Source organism: Nannospalax galili, unplaced genomic scaffold, assembly GCF_000622305.1.
Source record: "Nannospalax galili isolate Female #2095 unplaced genomic scaffold, S.galili_v1.0 scaffold75, whole genome shotgun sequence".
Classification (NCBI taxonomy): Eukaryota; Metazoa; Chordata; class Mammalia; order Rodentia; family Spalacidae; genus Nannospalax; species Nannospalax galili.
Window position 1 is genome coordinate 9006238 of NW_008339433.1, and position 21142 is coordinate 9027379.

At 38.0% G+C, this 21142-nt stretch overlaps 1 protein-coding gene across 3 annotated transcripts in view; it reads left to right on the forward strand.

Moving 5' to 3' along the window:
- Cul4b (cullin 4B) overlaps nucleotides 1-21142 on the forward strand; it is a 62703-nt gene that overhangs the window by 29842 nt on the left and 11719 nt on the right. For 2 of the 3 annotated variants that reach the window (XM_029563970.1, XM_017798391.2), the window contains exons 4-16: nucleotides 8564-8667; nucleotides 9590-9659; nucleotides 11255-11328; nucleotides 12295-12457; nucleotides 12610-12699; nucleotides 12999-13081; nucleotides 13938-14005; nucleotides 15320-15438; nucleotides 16652-16844; nucleotides 17963-18067; nucleotides 19070-19180; nucleotides 19923-20014; nucleotides 20998-21105. In XM_029563970.1, coding sequence (XP_029419830.1) covers nucleotides 8564-8667; nucleotides 9590-9659; nucleotides 11255-11328; nucleotides 12295-12457; nucleotides 12610-12699; nucleotides 12999-13081; nucleotides 13938-14005; nucleotides 15320-15438; nucleotides 16652-16844; nucleotides 17963-18067; nucleotides 19070-19180; nucleotides 19923-20014; nucleotides 20998-21105 — 1380 coding nt within the window. The remainder of the gene's footprint in view (nucleotides 1-8563; nucleotides 8668-9589; nucleotides 9660-11254; nucleotides 11329-12294; nucleotides 12458-12609; nucleotides 12700-12998; nucleotides 13082-13937; nucleotides 14006-15319; nucleotides 15439-16651; nucleotides 16845-17962; nucleotides 18068-19069; nucleotides 19181-19922; nucleotides 20015-20997; nucleotides 21106-21142) is intronic. The other variant, XM_008833928.3, reaches the window with a different exon arrangement.

A 21142-nucleotide genomic window follows, 5' to 3' on the forward strand; every position in this document is an offset into this window, starting at 1 on the left:
GGGCTTAAAATTTTTATTTTATAAATTATTTTTATTTTTTTATGTGTGTGAGTGTTTTGCCTGCATATATGGAAGTGCCACCCATGTCATGCAGTGGCCACGGAGGCCAGAAGAGGGTGTCGGATACCCTGGAACTGAAGTTACAGATGGTTGTTAGCTGCCATGTGGGTGCTAGGAATCTAACTCTGGTCCTCTGGAAGAAAAAGAAGTGTTCTTAACCACCGAGCCTTCTGTCCAGCTCCTATCTTACCTTTTAAAATAGATGTTTAAAAAGGTAATTTGTATTTTATTACTACACATTGTTGGAAATTTTTGTGGCATGTCTTCGTTTTGTTTTGTTTTGTATAGCCCAGGCTGTCCTCAGACTCAGTGTTTTTCTGCCTTAGGCTTCTGAATGTTGGGATTACAGTCATGTGTTATCACACCTGCCTTGTTTTTTGAAACTTTTTTGTGTATATGTGCTTGTGTATATGATTGGGGCACATGCCAAAACATGCTTGTGGACGTCAGAGAACAACTTTGTGGAGTCAGTTTTCTAGCTTTCCAGGAATGGAACTCAGGTTGTCAGGCTTGGCAAATTCTATTACCCCCTGAGCCATCCTGGCAGCTAACTGTTTTCCTTTTCATACATAAAAGTTTGAAAAACCAGACCTAACTTAATCGGCCTATGACAAGAGTTCAGCACCATGGTAGAATTTTTTTTATCTTTCTTATCTTTCTTAAGGAAGCATTTGCTACATGTTTATATTTTCTTTGGGGTATTTCTTTGTGAACAAGTTTTTTAAATCTATTATATGGGTTTTGGAGGATAAGGGCTGGCATTTGGAGGAATAAGGGTTAAAAGCTTGCTAAAATGTTTGTATTTTATGCCTGACTACCTTCAAAGGCTTTAAGACCCTGTATTTACACCCCTAATGATTGGAGCTTAAAAGAAAGTTTTACTTAAAAGACATGTGAAACCATCTAGAATCTGTTGAGTATAAACAGGTTCTTGTGGGCCAATTAGGAATAATTATACTAGATTAAACTCCAGGGTTTTACTAAAGGTTATTTATTGAAATGTGAAATAATAAATTCCTAAAAGTGTATTTTAAAGTTCTGAAATAAAATAGAGCTTATCTCAAACTATTTTTTTTAAGACAGGGTCTCACTGTGTAGGCTAGGCTAAACTTATAATCTCTATCTTGTTTCAGCCTCCCAAGTGCTAGGATTACAGGTGTGACTCACATACCTGGCGTATCTGAAACTTTCTATGATATTTTTATTTTTATTTTATGTGTATGAGTGTTATGCCTGTATGTGCGTAAGTGCACTTGTATTGTGCAGTGCCTACAGAGGACAGAGGAGTGCTTTTTTTTTTCCTGGAACTGTTAAGTAATGATGTCATGTTTTCTTCTTTTTAATTATTTACTTAATAACCACATAATTAGAAGAAGCATTTCATTACAACAGCATTGACATATTCAATAACAATTTCCAGAGCTAAGATGCATCTCTTTCAAAATTAGCTGTAAATTTTTAGGTTTACAGTTGAATTAATACATTTATACAATATTGTACTCAGTATAAACCCTATAAGACATAAAATTGAGTGAGGTTTTAACCTTTAAAAAAGATCTCCTTTTCATTATTAAAATATACTGTTTTATACAGTAAAACTCATTTTTAATGCAACTAACACTTAGATGTTCGCACATGCGTCTCTAATCCGTATACATCTGATAATTACTAGTCACAATTGGTTACTTTCTGAGATTCTTGGCACCTGAGCATGGATATAAAGTCATCAGGTAGGTTTCAGTGGTAATGTTTTTCACCTCTACTAATTAACATGAAGCAAATTTTTATGCTTCTTCCTCAAATATAACATTTTTATTTATTGATTTTTTGTGTGTGTGTGTGTGTGTGTGTGTGTGTGTGTGTATTTCATACAGACCATCCCAAACAATCTTATTCATCTATATACCCACATCCCAGTGACACCATCCCATGCCCCCCCTCTGGAGCCCATATACTGTGTCATCCCTGTTACTGTCCACTGTGTTGTCAGTGCCCCCAGCTGTTCCCCAGTGCTTATCCATCCTCTGAGTCTAGTCAGCCTATTTATAGTTCCTTGTTTTAGGAAAATCAGTTCTTCCTCATCTAGCAGCAAGCTATCTGCTGTTCATTCTCCCAGTTCTATGCTGGGTCACTGTCTGGGAGTCTCTTGGACCAACCTGGCCAACAACTCAAAGGAAGGTATCTCCTGTCTGGCATTGTTTCTTGTTATGTAGCCTTTAGCTATACAGATGGACTCTTACAGAATTATATTGATCCCTTTAATCTTTGGTTGCAAACTTGTTCAACCCCTATGGAAAGTAGTGTGGAGAACTCTTGAAAAACCACAACTGAACTTACCATTTGACCCAGTTATACCACTCTTTGGCATATACCCAAAAAATTCATCCTATTGCAGAGACACTTGTACATCCATGTTTGTTGCTGCTCTTTTCACAATAGCTAAGAGATGGAAACAACCTAAGTGTCCCTCAGCTGACGAGTGGATAATGAAAATGTGATTCATTTATACAATGGAGTTTTACTCAGCAGTAAAGAAAGATGAAATCATGAAATTTGCAGGTAAATGGATAGAACTAGAAACTGTTATACTAAGTGAAGTAACACAGACTCAGAAGAAGAAAAAAAAAAACCGACGTGGATCCTAGCACCAAATCCTTACTAAGTGAATATGTATCCAGGCATAATTGTAGGAACCAGGATAATGAAAAGGAACCAGGGAGGTAAAGGAAAAGAAAGAATATGAAAGAGATCAGTAGGAAACAGGCATTCATAAGGGAGATATGGATAAAAATGGGGTTATTTTAAGGGGGGGAGGGAGGGTTATACAAGAAACCTTGGGGATAAAGGGAAAAAAGGAACTCAAGAGAGGTGGGACCATTGGAGAAAGGTGTTATTAAGGGAGATATGGGAAAAATGGGGAAACCATGGTGGAAGGGTTAGAGAATGCGAGAGACAAATAATGCCTAGCTAGTTTCAAAAAAATCAGAGGGACCAGATAGTCCAACAACCTACTGACAAATTATACATACAACTAGCTCAAGGAACATAATATATGTCTAGACAAGGTTTATCAGAAAATGTCTGGTCTTTGCTCAAGCTTTATCTATATAGCACGTGGTAATTAAAAGTACCAGACTGGTGGAACTAATCTTGGATGTTTAACAGCCATACTTTGAGGCCTATACTAATTTGGTCAGAGGGACTTAAAGGACAGTTTTTAGTTTTTGCCCCTTGCCCTCCAAGGTCAACTAAGTTCCAGGGGACTTATGGAACATCTCTCAAAATGTCCTGTAACTGTGGTGAGTCACCTGTCCTCTTGAACAATGAGGCCATGGAGACCCCACCAGATGGACTTGAACCAGTGTTCAGTCTACAAAGAGGAAGGTCAACACAAAGGAAACATTTCCTCCATGCTTCCAAGTGAAGCCATCCACAGTCAAGCAGGACCTTTGACTTACCTTCACATAGATAGAACTGGAGGAGGAAAGGATCCAGGGGCTCCTCCTAAGCCCATGTGACTCCTGAGGAACAGATCCTCAAATGACCTTGGGAGTAAAAATAAATTGGTTTATCTGGGCCAAGTGCATGGTCTTAAACACCCAAAAGGAGTGTTTTTAAAAAAAAAATTTAATTTTATGTGTATGACTATATTGCCTACATGCATGTAAGTGCACCCGTGTCATGCAGTGCCCACAGAGATAAGAAGAGGATGTTGGATCCACTGGAACTGGAATTACTAGATGGTTGATAGCCGCCGTGTGGGTGCTGGGAATTGAACTCGGGTCTTCTGTAAGAGCAGTCAGTGCTCTTAACTGCTGAACCGTCTCTCTAGTTCTATTTCACGCTTTCTTATTCTTGTTTCTGTCCCAGTACCTACCAGGATGCAGAATGCTTAGTGAATACTCATTTCTTGTTGAATGAATGGCTGCTTACTGTGTATGCAGCAGGACAAATACCTTAGGGCTATACAAATCACATCTCTTCCTCTACAGTGCTTATGTTGTATGAAGTTCATCAAATTAATAGTTTATAGTCAGCCTTTTCTTGTTTTGTGCTAGGAATCAAACCTAGGACCTCATGCTTGCTAGGTAAGCTGCTGCTCCAGCCCCTTACTCAGTCTAGCATTTATAAGAAGAAATACAATAGAGGGGTTCAGGGGATGTCTCAGTAAAGCACTTACCACACAAGCATGAGGGCTTGAGTTTGAGTGTCAATACCTACATAAAAGGAAGCACATGTCTGTAACCCCAGTGCTGGGGGAGGCAGAAGCAGGAAAATACCTGGATCTTTCTGGCCAACTAGTCTTTCAAATCTGTGAGGTTCAGGTTTAGTGAGAGATCCTGTGAAAAATAAGGTGAAGAGTGATTCAGGGAGATCCCAAACACTGACTCGTGGCCTCCAAATGCGTATGCACTTGCGTACATGCACTCCCACACACATTTCAGCACATACACATACACAAAAACTTATTAAAATACAATAGAAAATACTAGTGTGTATCACACATAGTAATGATGTGTAGTTTTGTGAAGGTTTTGTTGTATAAATTGATGTGAGGTGGGTTGTGGTGTGAATGAATTTCTTACTTTGGGTTAGGGTTACAAAATTTTAAAAGTTGACTGTACTGGAGACATGTGACTGCTCAAAAGTGAAGAAAGCAAAGTGTTTAGGTCAGACTGTATAGAAGCTTATGATCATAGACAAGTGGAAAGACTGGGCCTTAAATGCCATTCCTGGAAGTGTAGCAACAGGAAAGCTGTGAAAGGATTTTATTGAAAGAGGCAAGAATTTAAGTTTTTGAATATTTAATATATTAATTTGGTTCTAAACCTGAGAAGTATCAAAAATCTCATCTTCAAGCTGTCTTGTAACCTGCTAGCTACTTCCCTACTTGTTACTTTGGTGTTTTTTTTAATTTGAGATAGGGTTTCCTTGTAGTCCCAGGTGACCAGAAAATTGCTATGTAGACCAGGGTGGCCTCAAACTAGCGATCACCTGCCTCTGCCTCCCTCATGCTGGGACTCAAGGAATGGCTGTGCTACTTCCCTTAATGACTATTATTAGTTTTCTTTGTATGGGAAAGCTAAAATCTTTGTTCTCTTGCCCAGATTGATCTAGAACTCACAAACCCAAGTCATCTTCCAGTCTCAGTCTGCTGAGACTATGGGCTTATGCCACTGTGCCCTGCTGTAGTTTTTTGAGTATTTTTTTCAGAGATATTTCAAGTTGTTTGTGTACAGTTTTTTGAGATGGGGTCTCACTATGTAGCCCTGGCTGGACACAAACTTAAAAGATCTGCCTGCCTCCCAACTCCCAAGTCCTGGAATTAAAGGTAGTGTGCACCGTGCACCAACACATGCTTTTTAGGGATGTTTTATATAACAGATATGTATGTTGACATTCATTTTCACTTTTTTAAGTTATAGCTGGCCTGGAATTCACTATGTAGACTAGGCTGGCCTTGAACTCACAGGGATTCACCTGCCTCTGCCTCTCAAGTGCTGGGATTAAAGGCGTATGCCACCTTCTCTTCTTCTTTCACTTTTTACACAAATGATAATAGTTTACAAACAATTCTGTCCTTTTCCTTTTGTGCCTGTGTGAGATTTTCTCCATATAGTGCATTGAGAAATGAAAACTATTAGATCTGGAGCTAGTGAGGTAGAGCATCATGTAAGGAAGGGCTCTTGCTGCCAGGCCAGAGTGAAAGGACGGCAGGCTTCTGCAAATTGTCCTCTGCCCTCCACATGTGTGCATGGTGTGCAAGTGTGTGTACACACATGCACACATAAATGTAATATTTTTAAAGATTGAAAACTCACCAGGCATACTGGCATGTGGCATTAATCCCAGCACTCCAGAGGCAGAGGCAGGCGGATCTCTTGTGAGATCAAAACTAGCTTGTTCGACCTAGTGAGTTTCAGACCAGCTGGGTACAGGGAGACCTGTTGCAGAAAACCCTAATTAATTAAGTAAGTAAGTTAAGTAAAAATTCAAATCTGAGTTGCTCCTGTCTTTTGGCTAAAATTTTTATTGTGTATGAGCATTTTGCCTGCAGGTAGTGTAGGTGTACCATGTGTGTGCAATGGCAAGAGGCCAGAAGAGGGCATTGGATCCCCTGGAACTGGAGTTATGTATAGTTCATACCTGCCACGTTGGTGCTGGGAACTAAATCCCGGTCTTCACTGCTAAACCATGTGTCCAGCCCCCTAAATCATGTTTATGGTACTGGGTTATGAACCCAGGGTCTTGGGTGTGCTAGGCAAGCAAACGCTCTACCACTGAGCTATACTACACTTTACCTACCTCAAACTACCACCTTCCAACTAAACAGATTAAACTGTATGTACGTAAAGCACGGCGTAGTGTTCTACTCATTATTCTAACCAGCTCCTTATCCATTTCTCTCTGGGTCTTTGGGATTCTGCTTTCTTAACTCAACCCAAGAAAGTTTTCCTAGTTGCCCTCTCCTAAAGGATGCGTTAGGTAGTCTCATCTCTAATTATCACCATTATAATAGCTCATTCTGTAGTTTTTTGATATTTTTCATTCTAATGGAAGTCCCTTTTAATGTGTATGACATGTTGTAATACATTACACACACACACACTTTTAGGTTTATGACTGATCACTATCAAGTAGAGGCAAAGAGGACAGGCTATACACCTAAAAAGATGCCGTATTGGTCTCATGACAAGTCCGTGTATGTAGTGTGATGGGTGGAAGGATCAGATGGGTGACTGGCAGTAAAAGGAGTGAACTTATTGGAAGAAATGGTACCCAGTTGAATAGTAAGAGAACATGTGGTATCCTGTGTGAGAAGATAAGTGTGTCAAGAACAGTTTTATGAGATAAAGGAGAACACAGTACAGGGAAGTGGGATGAGTGGGATTTATACAAGTATTGGAAGTAGGAAAAGTAGAGAGATGAAGTATGTACTCTAAGTCATTTGTTAATCTAATACAGGTGAGTCATCCGTTCAAAAGGAACACAGATAGAGAGGAAAGAATACTATAAAGGAGGAAGGGGGACATCCATAGAGGACCAATGGGAATAGAGACAGGCATAAAATAAAACTGTGCCTTGGGCGTTTGTGACCTAACCCCATGTTAATGGAATATAACTGGGTCTCTCTCAAAGAATATTCAGCTTTCTATTTCTCCATAGCTCTTGAATCTAATGTGCCTACTCTTTCCTGGTGAACTGTGATGGCTTCCCTCCAGTGAAATAAGTGGGTTACATTCAGCTTTCTCTTTATTTGAAGGTGTACCAGACTTATATTTTGGCACTGTGACTTCTAGCTACATAATTAACAAAATTCCACTCAGACCAATGAGCTTGGATACTCACTCCCCCTACTCCGCCCATCCATTTCAAAGGGATTTTTTTCTTGTGTCGTGGTGAGAAAGGAATCTTGGTGTTATACTTAAGCCAAAACCAGCTAGAATTAGAGATTACATCAGAGTTACCATGCCTATTGATTTAAACTTGAAAGTCTTCCAGTATACAAAATAAGAAACTCACAAAATCTGAACTTAAGATTTGAGGATTAATTCAACTATTAGAATGAAGTAAAGTTTTATTCATTTCTATTATATTCTTTTTTTGTTTTAAATTTGGTTCAGGGTATAAAATCTTGGGTCTCAAGCTGGTTAGGCTAGCGTTTACCACTAAGCATAGTTCATAGTCCCTGAATTTAACTTTTTTTTTTGTCTTTTTTGAGACAGAGTCTCCCTATAGCACCAGTTGTCCTGGAACTCACTATGTAGACCAGGCGGGCCTTGAACTCACAACGATCCGCCTGCCTCTGCCTCCCTAGTACTGGGATTAAAGGCGTGTACCACCATGCCAGGCTGAATTTAACTATTTTTAAACTGAAACACTGGAGAAAACTTCAAGATGTTTATATATCAGACTTATTTCAATAATCCTAACAAAAAATTTCATTCTATTGTGTTTAGGAAAACCCCAGGAACTATTAAGTTTTGAGTTTTAATTGTTCTTCGCCCATCTGACATCATAAACAGTGGGTGAAATTATTTTCAAACATAATGGAGTTCTGCTTATGGAAATTATTAACATTTTTAACAAGATCACTTTTGTACATAGTTGATACAAATTGGATATCCTCATAGGGTAGCACTTGTCAGGGTTCCCTCCAACCTTAATCTGCAAGGCCATAATAAGCATAGTAATTTGTGTTCCTTTTAGTTTAGTACATTGATAATGAAAAAGTGTATCATCCACATTGGTATAATTTCTTGCTTTATTTTCTAAGTTTTTGGAGGGGTATGTGTTTTTATGTGTGTGTTCACTTAAGTTTTCCAGGCTAGCATCAAACTTGTGATCCTCCTACTTTAGCCTGCTAGGTAGATGCCTCTCATGAATACCTTCTTTTCAGTGAGCTCATATGAAGCTTATCAAAATAATAAGACTTCATATAGATAATTGAGAATGTACCCTCTACATCCTGCTCTAACAAATTATATGTTTCATCTTGCAGGCTGTAGAAAATCTTTGTTCTTACAAGATTTCTGCAAACTTGTATAAGCAGCTGAGACAGATCTGTGAAGATCACATCAAAGCACAGATTCATCAGTTCAGAGAATATCCTTTTCATAACAAAAGCTCTTACACTTTATGGTCTGTTATTCTTCACTACTCCTTACAAACTAGCTCAGTTTGAAGTAGAATGCCTGTTTGTGTAGATTTTTTTTTCTGTCCTATTGTTTCTAGAGGAAAAAAATCAAGTTTTGGAATTTTCAGTTTAATATTTTATTTATTATTTTTATTTTATGTGTATGAGTGTATTGCCTGCATGTATGTGAGTGCACCCGTGTCGTGCAGTTTTGCAGAGGTCAGAAGAGGGCTTCAGATTCTCCTGGAACTGGAGTTAAGGACAGTTTGTAACTGCCATGTGGGTGCTGGGACTCAAACCTGAGTCCTCTGTAAGAACAGTCAGTGCTCTTAACCGCTGAGCCATCTCTCCAGCCCCATGGAATTTTCAGTTTTAATTAGAGTTGAAGTCTACATGTGGTATTGATGTAAGTAAAATTTCCCTATGCTGTAACCTTTTGTCCTCCAAAATTTCCATCTGAAGGAGGTCTTAAAACAGAAAATATAATGCTCATTTATATTTAAAACTAGTTTTATAGGTAGATTAAGGGAGATCTGATTTTTTCTATGATTAAAAAATAGCTTTGGGCTGGAGATAGGACTCAGCAATTCAGAGCACTGACTGCTCTTGCTGAAGGCCGAGGCAGCTAACAACCATCCATAACTTCAGTTACAGGGGAATCCAGTGCCCTCTTCTGGCCTCTGTGGGCACTGCATGACATGGGTGCACTTACATACATGCAGGCATAACACTCAGACGCATTAAAAAAATAATAAAATAGCTTTGTGTTTTTATAATTTGTTTCATTTTATTTAGTATATAGGGTATTCTATAATTAAGAAAAATATGCTCTTAATATTACGTATATTACTTATATGAAACACTTTAAAATCACCTTGACATTGATTTCATGGATTCATTAGATAGTGTTCTATTCCTAAAGAAGATTGATAAATGCTGGCAAAATCATTGTAGGCAAATGGTAAGTCAGAAATGGTATCATGTGCTACATTTCATTCTAAACATTGTAGTTTTTAAAAAGTTCAGGTAGCATAATGTTTTGGCAACTTTGAAGAGGGGTTGGGGTGTAGTCGAATAGTACAGCATTTGCCTACCCTGTGTGATGCTCTGGGTTCTATCCTGAGCCAACCTGGGCTACATTTTGAGACCCTGTTGCAGAAGAAGTAAATGAACAAAATACAAGCATTATAATACACATGTATGAAATGGTGTGATGAAACCCAATTGCTTTGTGTAACTAGTATGAACTAATTAAAAAGTAAAAACTTTGTAATCAGGAGATTGTCTCAATTACTGCTCTTTTTCTGAATTAGAAAATACTTTTGGCCAGGCATAGTGGCGCATGCCTTTAATCCCAGCACTTGGGAGGCAGAGGCAGGTGGATCTCTGTGAGTTCAAGGCCAGCCTGTTCTATATAGTGAGTTCCAGGACAGCTGGGGCTACAGGGAGATCCTGTCTCAAAAAGATCCAAAAAAAAAAAAAAGAAAATACTTTAAAATTTTTACTTTAAAAGTGCGAATTACAAGTAAAATAGCATTTCGGAATGACTTCCATCTTAGAGTCTTTCTTGTTCTTTTGCTGGTTATTGTCTTTTTTTTTCCTCTATTTTTAAATTATTTTTTGGTCTTTTTTGAGACAGGGTCTCCCTGTAGCCACAGCTGGCCTGGATCTCATTATGTAGACCAGGCTGTTGTGTCTCAGAGATCCTCCTCCCTCTGCCTCCTGAGTGCTAGGATTAAAGGTGTGCACTACCACACCCAACTTTTTTTACTTTATTTTTTGAGATTGAGTGTTACACTCACTCAATCCAGGATATCTTGAAACGCACTGTAACCCAGGCTGGCCTCAGATTCAAGGCTATCCCCCTGCCTCACCCTCCTGAGTTGTGGGGATTACATGTATCACCCAGCATACCTGACTTCTTTTTTAGTTTTGCTAAACTATTAACTAAAAATAATTTATCTCATTAAAGTTGCATCTTTCTCAGTCTTACAGGCAGTATCCCGATATATTGTTTTGTTGCCATAGCTTCTGGTATTACTTTATTCTTTATATTAATGTGAGTTGAAGTCCTTAAATCAATTTACCACCTCCCAAATACCACAGGTAGAACTTAAGGCAACTTTACCCCCTAGCACTGTTGGTAAGGAAAATTTTCTAAGTTTCCTTTGATTCCCTTTTTTTTTCTGAGACAGAATCTTACTATGTAGCACATGCTGACCTGGAGCTCAAAATCCTCCTGCTCTAGCCTCCTGAGTGCTGGGATTACTGGTGTGTTACCCCCATGCTGAGCTCCTGTTTTCCTTTTCGATTCCTTCTCAAGTAGTAAAGCAGTCAGAGGACCATCTTAAGTATCTCCTCTAGAAACCACAATAAGGATTAAAATAACCATAGAATAATTTAGTGAAATATTATGGGCATGTTCTCAGATGTGTTTATCTGCATGTTGGATCCTAATAGTCTATTTTGGTATAAAACCTTTCAGAGTCTTATTTTATAGAAAGCAGATATTTCAGTTTCAGCAATATAAAAATTGTTTATTTTTTTATTTGACAGATAATGATCAGGAGCATTTTTTTGTTTCTGGATAGAACTTACGTTCTTCAGAATTCACTGCTACCCTCCATTTGGTAAGGATGCCAGAACATTGTTAAGAAAAATTTTGTTGCAAATCATAGTCTGTCTAAATTACTATAATGAAAGAGAACAAGCTGTACTGTGAAGTCTCCTAAAAATTCATATTTGCGTTCTTTTATATGTTTTGTGCCTGTGCTAATATTGAAGATAACTAACTTTCCTTCACCATAATTAATGTATGTAATGTAAAGTTTTTTAAATTATTCATATACACACGCGCGCATGTGAGTGCAGATGCCTACAGAAGTCAAGAGGCCTCAGAGCCCCTGGAGCTGGAGTTATAGGTGATTGAGAGTCACCCAGTGTGATTGCTGGGAACTGAACTGTGGTCTTTTGCAGGAGCAGTATGTTCTCTTAGCCACTGAGCTGTCTCTCCAGCTCTGAAGAAATTTTGTTAGCCATAAAGATCAGAGTTTACTCTGGAATTCCTATGACTGAATCCTGTTGCCTGCTGATCATTAGAATTTCTCTCATTTTTCTTGTAACCATATTACTGAAAAGTCTGTGTGCTCTTGAAAATAGAATAGTATGAATTCATCCCTCACCAAGTGTCTAGCATATATGTACAGTAGTGATCAGTAGTCACTGATTTTAGAGTGGTAAAATCAGTTAATAAATGACCAAATAAGCTCTCAGTGCTATTATAGTGAAAAATATTTTATGTCTTTGAACCAATTTTATCTCTTGATTTAACCAAGGAAGATGTCCACTAGAGGAAATAATACAACAAAACTTAGTTAAGGAGGAAGACAGGAATTCAGCTTCCGTTCTCATTAAAGACAAAATGAGTTTCCTGTATGCTTTAACCTAATAATGTTATTCAAAATTAAATGTAGATTTTATCCTTTTGTAATTGGTACTTCAAAGTCTGGAGCCCTAATTTAGATGTTTGATACGAAGTAAGTCTGTTCAGAAGTGGTGCTGCCAGGTTAGCGGTTACATTTTTTTTCTCATTTTAGGGACATGGGATTGGAATTATTTCGGGCTCATATTATAAGTGATCAGAAAGTCCAGACTAAAACAATCGATGGCATCCTTCTCTTGATTGAGAGGGAACGGAATGGTGAAGCAATTGATAGAAGCTTACTTCGAAGCCTTTTAAGCATGCTGTCTGATTTGCAAGTAAGTTGCACTTAAACTTACTACCTACAGATATGATTGCTGTTCCTGTTTGTTATATGAAGTTCACATTCAGAGTGCTGTTCAAATAGTGTTCAGATAAGTCATTCAGTAAATACTGAATAAACAAACTCCTTCATTTTCCCCCCTCCCAGATTTATCAAGATTCTTTTGAACAACGATTTTTGGAAGAAACTAATAGGCTTTATGCAGCTGAAGGTCAAAAGTTAATGCAAGAAAGAGAGGTATTTAAAAATCCTAGTTAGTAAATCCATTGTCTCTTACAATTGGCATTACGTTGTAGAACACAAACTTCCCTTTGCATGTATGTTCCCAACATTGCAATGCTCTGTTCTCTCACTTAGGTACGCCTTTCTTTTCTCTCCTTAAAGGCCAGAATTCTGGATCATAACTCTACCTCTAATTTTATATATGATTCAACCCTGTCACATTTGACAGGGCTACTCCCTGGATCTTTTGGACTTGACATTTTCTGAATGATTTAAGGGGAGGAAAACAATAATATAAAAAACTATCTTTGTAGGTTCCTGAATATCTTCATCATGTTAACAAACGCCTTGAAGAAGAAGCAGACAGACTTATTACTTACTTAGATCAGACCACCCAGTAAGTATTAGATGCTCAGCCTAACAGTCTTAGAACCGTTGGTAAAGCGCTATTAGGTGTCCTAAATGTATTAGGATCAATTTTCAGGAACAATTTAGTCTTTTAACTGTTCATCATGCAGACTTATATTATTTTCCCTAGTTAATTAGATTCAATCAAGGATTTGATTATTGGTTGTTCATGTGTTAAGGGTGTAATTTTAAAATAGTATTAGATGCTGATGTGCTCTTTAAAATTCTGTGTGTGGGGTAGGGTTTCACTAAATACTCAGTCTGTCTGGAATTGAGGATCCTTGTGACAGCCTCCCAAGTTCTGGGATTACAGGCATGCACCCCCATGCTCGGATTTTTTTTTTTTTTTTCTTTTTGAGACAGGGTCTCCTTGTAGCCCCAGCTGTCCTGGAACTCACTATGTAGACCAGGCTGGCCTCAAACTCGCAAAGATATTCCTGCCTCTGGCTCCCAAGTACTGGGATTAAAGGCATGCGCTACCACACCTGGACATGCTCGGCTTTTAAAGTCTTTAGGCGGATTAAACTTCAACAAGGGGGTGTTCAGAGAAATTGTTTCTGTACAGCATAGATGACTTTTTTTATTTTCTTATTAAAAAGCAAAGAAACTTGGAATGAGTCAGCCACAGCAAGATCACGGAGATCATTAGTGTGCAATAGAATTCAAATTCCAAAATACACATTATTTTTCATTCTCTAGGCATAATGTAAACTTTTGCACACTACTAAATTTATATATAGACTTGGAGTATTGAAATTCATGTAGAATGAGGTATTTTCTTCAGGAGAGCCTTTAAATTTTCAGGAAATTCAAATCTCAATAATCTTTTTTCTTTAACCTTTTAGGAAGTCATTAATTGCGAGTGTTGAAAAACAACTTCTAGGTGAACACTTATCAGCAATTCTTCAGAAAGGTAATTGGTAATTTAAAATAAGAGATTACTTTTAAAGTTGATAATGGTAACAGTAGGTAAAAGCATCATTGAAAAAACTAGGATTAGTCACTAGATCTGTTCAGAAAAGGCTAATTGAATATTATCTTTAAACTTGCCACCCTAGTCTTTTTTGGGGGGTGGTGGGGGGTTGGAGACAGGGTTTCCCTGTAGCCCCAGCCGGCTTGGAATGTCATATGTAGACCAGGCTGGCTGGCCTCGATCTGCCTGTCTCTGTTTCTTGAGTGCTGGGATTAAAGGTTTGTGCCATCACACAGGGCCTTGTCCTAGTCTTAGTGATAGAAAAATGGCCTTAATAGTGTTTGTTTCAATTGGCCAGTTAAGTTTAATAGTAAAAGACTTGTTAATGATAACAATACATCTTAACAATTCATCATAAAACCACTCAAAGGAAAGGAGAATGCTTTTTGGACCATTTTGTTTGTGGCAGGGGTAGTTTTAAGTTTTTAGTGTTTAAAAATCAGTATTTTAAAAAATATTTGTATTTTATGTGTATGAGTGTATTGCTTACATGTATGTAAGTGCACCTGTGTCATGCAGTGCCTTCGGAGGTCAGAAGAGGGTGTCACATCCCCTGTAACTGGAGTTGTTAGCTGTCATGTGGGTGCTGGGGACTGAACCCAGGTACTGTGCAAGAGCAGTCAGTGCTCTTACTGCTGACCTATCTCTCTAGACCTAAAATCATTTTTTTTAATGAAAACAACTTGACCAAAAATCTGACATAGAATTTTGAGACCCAGTAAAACAAAGTTTAATGAGGGCGAAGAAAACTTGTGGCTGCATTTCTGAACTTCTTCTAAGGTGCTGGTTTCCGTACTGAAACTTAGCAGAACTGAGAAGAGGGTTCTACCTAAACCAGTGAAGAAAGTGAACGGAGTAGGGCGGCTCAGTGATAGAGCATTTTAGCATATGTGAATACCCTGAGTAGTCATCTTCAGTACTGCAAAACAAACAAAAAATAGAAACCGTAGGTATTTTGATATGTGAGAGTGTACTTAAGGAAAGGTATTCCTTTTGTCTCACTTTTTTTTTTCGTGTTTGTATATTTGTGTGTGTGTGTATTGTGTGTTTTGTTTAGTTCTTAGTATGTAAAGCCAAGCACTTCTAGTCTTTAGTGATCTTACAGTATACCCTGGATTTTGCAAATATATAATCTAGCTGTAGTTTAGACCAGTATCACAGTACTAATTTTAAATTTTATTTTATTAAAGTATATGTCAATTTTATTCACTTTTTGAGTGCCATATTTTAATGCCATAATATTTCAAAATTCAGGTTTAAATAACCTCCTTGATGAGAACCGAATTCAAGATTTGTCTCTCCTGTATCAGCTCTTCAGTAGAGTTCGAGGTGGAGTTCAAGTTCTCTTGCAGCAATGGATTGAATATATCAAGGTACTAACAGTTTAACTGTGATTTTTCACTTGAGTGGTTTATAATCTGCGTACCAAGAGTGAGTATCAGCAAGCATTTCTTGTTAGATCCAAATGCTATTTCAGGAAAGATTTGTGAGGGGAGTGGATCTTCTTTAAGGGAGAGAGTGAGATAGGCTGACTAGATTCCAGTGGATGAAGTTGCACTGAGGAACACCTGAGTACACACACTTGACTTGATAGACATTTGCATATATGAGAGAATGCATGGGATCCAGTGGGGGCTGGATAGGGGAGTGTGGACGTGGGAAGGGGTATAAAGGTAATTAAGATGTTTTGTGTGACGTGCACAACAATTCAATAAAAATGCACAAAAAAGGAAAACTTTGAAAAGTCAACCTAAGAATGATAGCTGTATGGTATGTCAGCAGTAAAACCTGAGTGATGTAATTTCTAGCTCTAAGACTACTTAAAGTTGTAAATGTGGGAAACAAAAAGATTTTTTCTGGTCTTTTTGAGACAGTGCAGTGCCTGTAGAGGTTTCAGAAGAAGGCATCAGATCCCCTGGAACTGGAGCTATGGACGGTTTTTAGCCACCATGTGGGTGCTGGGAATTGAACCTGGGTCCTGTGCAAGAGCAGTCAGTGCTCTTAATTGCTGAACCATATCTCCAGCCTCAAGTTTTTGTTTTAACCCCAAATTCTTCATCCCCTCCCTCCCATGCCACATTGCTATTTTAAAAAAATAGAAATTTCTGGGGTCGGAGAGATTGCTCAGCAGTTAAGAACACTGACTGCTCTTGCAGATGCAGAAGACCCCAGTTCAATTCCCAGCACCCACATAGTGGCTAACAACCGCCTGTAACTCCAGTTCCAGGGGATTCGACACCCTTTTCTCACCTCCACGGGCATTGCACAACATGGGTGCACCTACCTACATGCAGGCAATCTACTCATACTCATAAAAATAATTAAAAAAATTTTTTTTTGAGTTCTTTAAAGAAAGAAAAACAGAGGCTTCTAATATCTCATTAGAATATTGTATACTTAATGGTCACTCACTTTGTGATTATCAATGAATATTATTAGTTTAGATAATTTACCACTTCTTTTCCTCACTTTAGAAGCAGCTTTACCTTATTAGGATAGCTAAATACATGTTCCAATTTAGAATATGTTTAGGTGATTATTTTCATTGTCGATAATTGCCATGAAAAATATCACTTTTATTTTCAGGGTTTTGGGAGCACTATTGTTATTAACCCTGAAAAAGATAAAACCATGGTTCAAGAATTGTTGGACTTTAAAGATAAGGTTGACCATATAATTGATATCTGCTTTCTGAAGAATGAAAAATTTATCAATGCTATGAAGGAAGCATTTGAAACATTCATTAATAAAAGACCAAATAAACCTGCTGAACTGATAGGTATGTTTTTCATTCTTTTCCAGTTAGGTAATATTTTATTGATAAACTCTTACTCTGAAATTTGGGAAGATCATAATATACCTGCACCTCATTTATTTGATGTTGCTTAACTGGTAATTTCTAAGTCTGCAAAATGTCTCTAAGGACATGTACATAAGAAATAAAGTCCTTCAAGCTAAACAGTATCTCAAAGCCCTCATGCCATACATGTTATATATTTTTTGCAAGCCAGAACATTGGGCCCTATTTACTTTTAGTCTGCTTTTCAAGCCCACAGTGATTTAGATAGAGTGTAGGAAGATATTTTTAGAGGTCTGTAGTTAGAACCATAGAAAAGCATGAAATTACCAATGGAAAGAGATAAATCCAGGATGAAAGTAAATCTAATAATGTGGGCCCACTTACTGTGGAGGGCATGCTGCAGTGTGTCTCATGTTCCACACATGCTGTCATTAATGTTAGAGGACAACCCTATGGAAGCCTAGGTCCTCTGCCAAAAGGATGAAGTCTAGTTACAGTCTAATTTTATTTATCTTCAAATGTTTTACAAATCTCCCTTTTACTCTGTAGTGTATCTAGTTTATTTAAGTAGAGAACTAATATTTAAGAGCCTGACCATCTGTGAAAAGTAGAAACTCTGGAGGATGCCCCATGTCTTCTGGTGACTTTGATTACCTACGCATGGAGCTACATATAGGATCCTCCTCTGTGAGCTGTTTATGTCTTGTTCTATGTACTTTTTTTTCTCTCAAGTACTAGGGTTTGAAGTCAGAGACTTGCGTATTCTAGGCAAACACTACCACTGAGCTACATCTCCAGCCCTTCTGTACTCCATTTTGATAAAAACCATTATACCAGAAAGTACATTTGATCTTGAGTCAGAAGACTTAATGAGGTTAGGCTGTCGTATTTAATATAATGCTCTGTGATATTGAACTATGTTGGGAGATATATCAAAAAATGCATACACACACACACACACACACATACACACACACAAACATATGTCAGAAAAACTGAAAGACTCAGGATTCTATACTCCTGTTTGGGTATGTGTAGTGGCCAGTACATTTTGGATGCCCATGGTCATTAAACAGCAATCTTTTTCTCTATTTTAGCTAAGTATGTAGATTCAAAACTTCGTGCAGGCAATAAAGAAGCTACGGATGAAGAGCTTGAGAAAATGTTGGATAAAATTATGATCATATTTAGATTTATCTATGGTAAGTGTTGATTACTGCTTTAATGTTTTTCTTTCAAAACAAAGCACCCTGAGCCAGGCATGGTGGTACATGCCTGTGATCCCAGAATTTAGGAGTCTGAAGCATAATTGCTGTGAGTTTGAGGCCAGCCAGCAGCTATGGATATATAGCAAGACCCTATCAAAAATAAAAATAGGGGCTGGAAAGATGGCTCAGCATTGAAGAGCACTACCTGCTCTTGCTGAGGACCCGGGTTCAATTTCTAGCAGCCACATGGTGGCTAACAACCGACTGTAACTCTTAAGTCCAGGGGATCTGATGTCCTCTTCTGACCTCCACAGGTATTGCATGACATGAATGCAGTTGCATATAGGCAGGCAGTGCACTCATACACATAGAATAAAAATAGTAAATAAAAATAGCTGGGCGTGGTAGAGCACACCATTAGTCCCAGCACTTGGGAGGCAGAGGCAGGCAGATCTTTGTGAGTTTGAGGCCAGCCTGGTCTACATAGCAAGTTCCAGGTCAGCTGGGGCTACAGGGAGACCCTGTCTAAAAAAGAACCCCCATGCAAAGAAAGAAAAACATAGAGAAACTAGAAAGTATGTATAACCTGGAGAGAGACGGTTTGGGAATTTGAGGTTATTAAAGTTCTATTTTATTCCTGGTATTTTTTAATTCATTGCGGATTGTTAAAGAATGTTACTAAATTGCCTTGTGCTTTGACCTTTCTACTGTTAAGTGCCTAGAGTTTTTGCTACTTATTTTAATCTCTTAAGTTTTTTGCGGCTAACAGTACCAAGCTACTAAGTTTTTTGTGAAGAATAGGTAATGCAGTCTTAATTCTTTATAGTAGAGAACTTTTGAAATGTCTGGCATGGAGATGGACAGTGTTCTGTTTAGTAAACTTGGATAAAATATATAAAGTAAAATAGCTTGGAATGCTATGATTAACCTTTAAACGCCATTTTGTTATAACTCTACTTGGACTCTCATGAGTATTGTAATTTTTATTTAACATAGGCAAAGACGTTTTTGAGGCCTTCTATAAGAAAGATTTAGCCAAACGCCTCTTAGTTGGAAAGAGTGCATCTGTAGATGCTGAAAAATCAATGCTGTCCAAACTTAAACATGGTATGTTTGTCATTCTCTCTGTTTAAAAATTTCGGTATTTTCTTTAATTTTTTGAGGGGAAATGCTGACTTAATTGTTCTCTTTTAATTGAATGCCTCTTGTATCAATCATTTTATGTATACATGGTGAAAACATAAGGGGCTCAGGAGATGGCTGAGTGGGTTAGAGCACTTCCACAAGCATGAAGACGTGAGTTTGAATTCCCAAGACCCTCATGTAAAAAAGCCCTGTGTCCATGTGCCTGTAACTATCCAGGGTTGCAGAGGCAGACAAGGGTGTCTCTGTGGCTTTCTGGATGCTAGCCTAATTCCCGGTTCAGTGAGAGACACTATCAAAGGAATAAGGTAGAGACTAATGGAGCAGGACACCCAGTGTCCTCTTCTGGCTTCTACGTACATGCATGGGTGCCCGTATCAGCATCTGCACACACATACCCACACATACCCATACAAAGCATTAATTAAGCAAGCTCATGAGGTTCCCAACCTATTGTTCATATCTACAGCTGTTGCCTTTTTAAAAATTTTCCCATGTATCTGAACATGGATAAGGTTGCATCAGGATTAGTGTTTACCTCTGAATTAACAGAGTATACACTTTGAGTAAGGATTTCTTTTCATTCTTATGAACAGTTATAGATCATATTTTATATTCAAGTAAGTTTTACATTTTATTTGATATTTGGTTTAAAATTGTCTTTATCAACTTAAAACATTATCAGTAATACAAAAATCTTTAATAGAATGTGGAGCTGCTTTCACTAGCAAACTGGAAGGAATGTTTAAAGACATGGAGCTTTCTAAAGACATCATGATTCAGTTCAAACAGGTAAAAGTGAGTTAAACTCTTAATTCCTTGACATTAAGTATATTGAAGTTATGTCTTTGTGGCAGTTGATATTAAAGAGGATAAATAGAAATATGTATTTGTTAAAACTGCTTCATAGTAACTTAAATGACATTCAGAATAGAGGAAAAAGGTCAGTGAAGTATAAGTGTATTTGGCTTACTTTGGGATTTAATCTTTGTACACATCCAGAATAACACAATATAAAATGTGTTGGGTTAAAACTAGTAGAAGAATTGTAGCTAGACAGATCAGGGTTTTCCTGGATATCTAATCACTTGAGGATTTGCATGTTCAGAGCTTGTAATGGGGAGGGGGGTGATAAAGGGGGTTCGTATTGAAGTCTCTGAGGCCATTTGGGATGAAAAACAGATCTATGACTTCTTGACCACTGTATTGAAGATGGTAAACGAAAGTGAAAGATCCAGGAGAATGTTGAGGGTCAGTAGGATCCATGGATCTTACAGTAGCTGCAGAGTAGGATTTCTCTGCCTTGCCCTTTCCCCCTCTTCTTCCTTTCCCGCTTCAGGTCACCACCTTCAAACAGGGAATGGAGCAGTTGAAAAACCAGACTTGGGCTGGCTGGTGGGGTGAGGAATGGGAGTTGCTGCAAGATGTTCGAATCCATGTAGGGGTCTCCAAAGGTGGGGACTACAGGTAGCATTGGGGGAAAAGAACGGAGAAGAGATGCTGTAATAGCCCACCTGTATGTGAGAGATTGAGTAATGCCTAGGTTGTTTTCATGGGATTTTTGTGTATCTGTGTATCAAAATATTAACCTGTGTGCTTTTCTAGTGCATTTTGTATAGGCTTCATTTCAAGTCTCCTTAATAGTTAGTTGCCTTTATTTTCAGGATGATCAGTATTCATGTACAGTTTTAGAATAAGGACAGTCTTTAATGAGTAGTTATTACAGTATGAAATATATGCACTTTTGTGTAATCATGGTGTATGTGTTGATCTTCTTCCAGTATATGCAAAATCAGAACGTACCTGGAAATATTGAACTAACTGTGAATATCCTCACAATGGGCTATTGGCCAACATATGTGCCTATGGAAGTCCATTTGCCAACAGAGGTAAGATTTGCTGTTTAAGACCTAAGCTATGGAGATA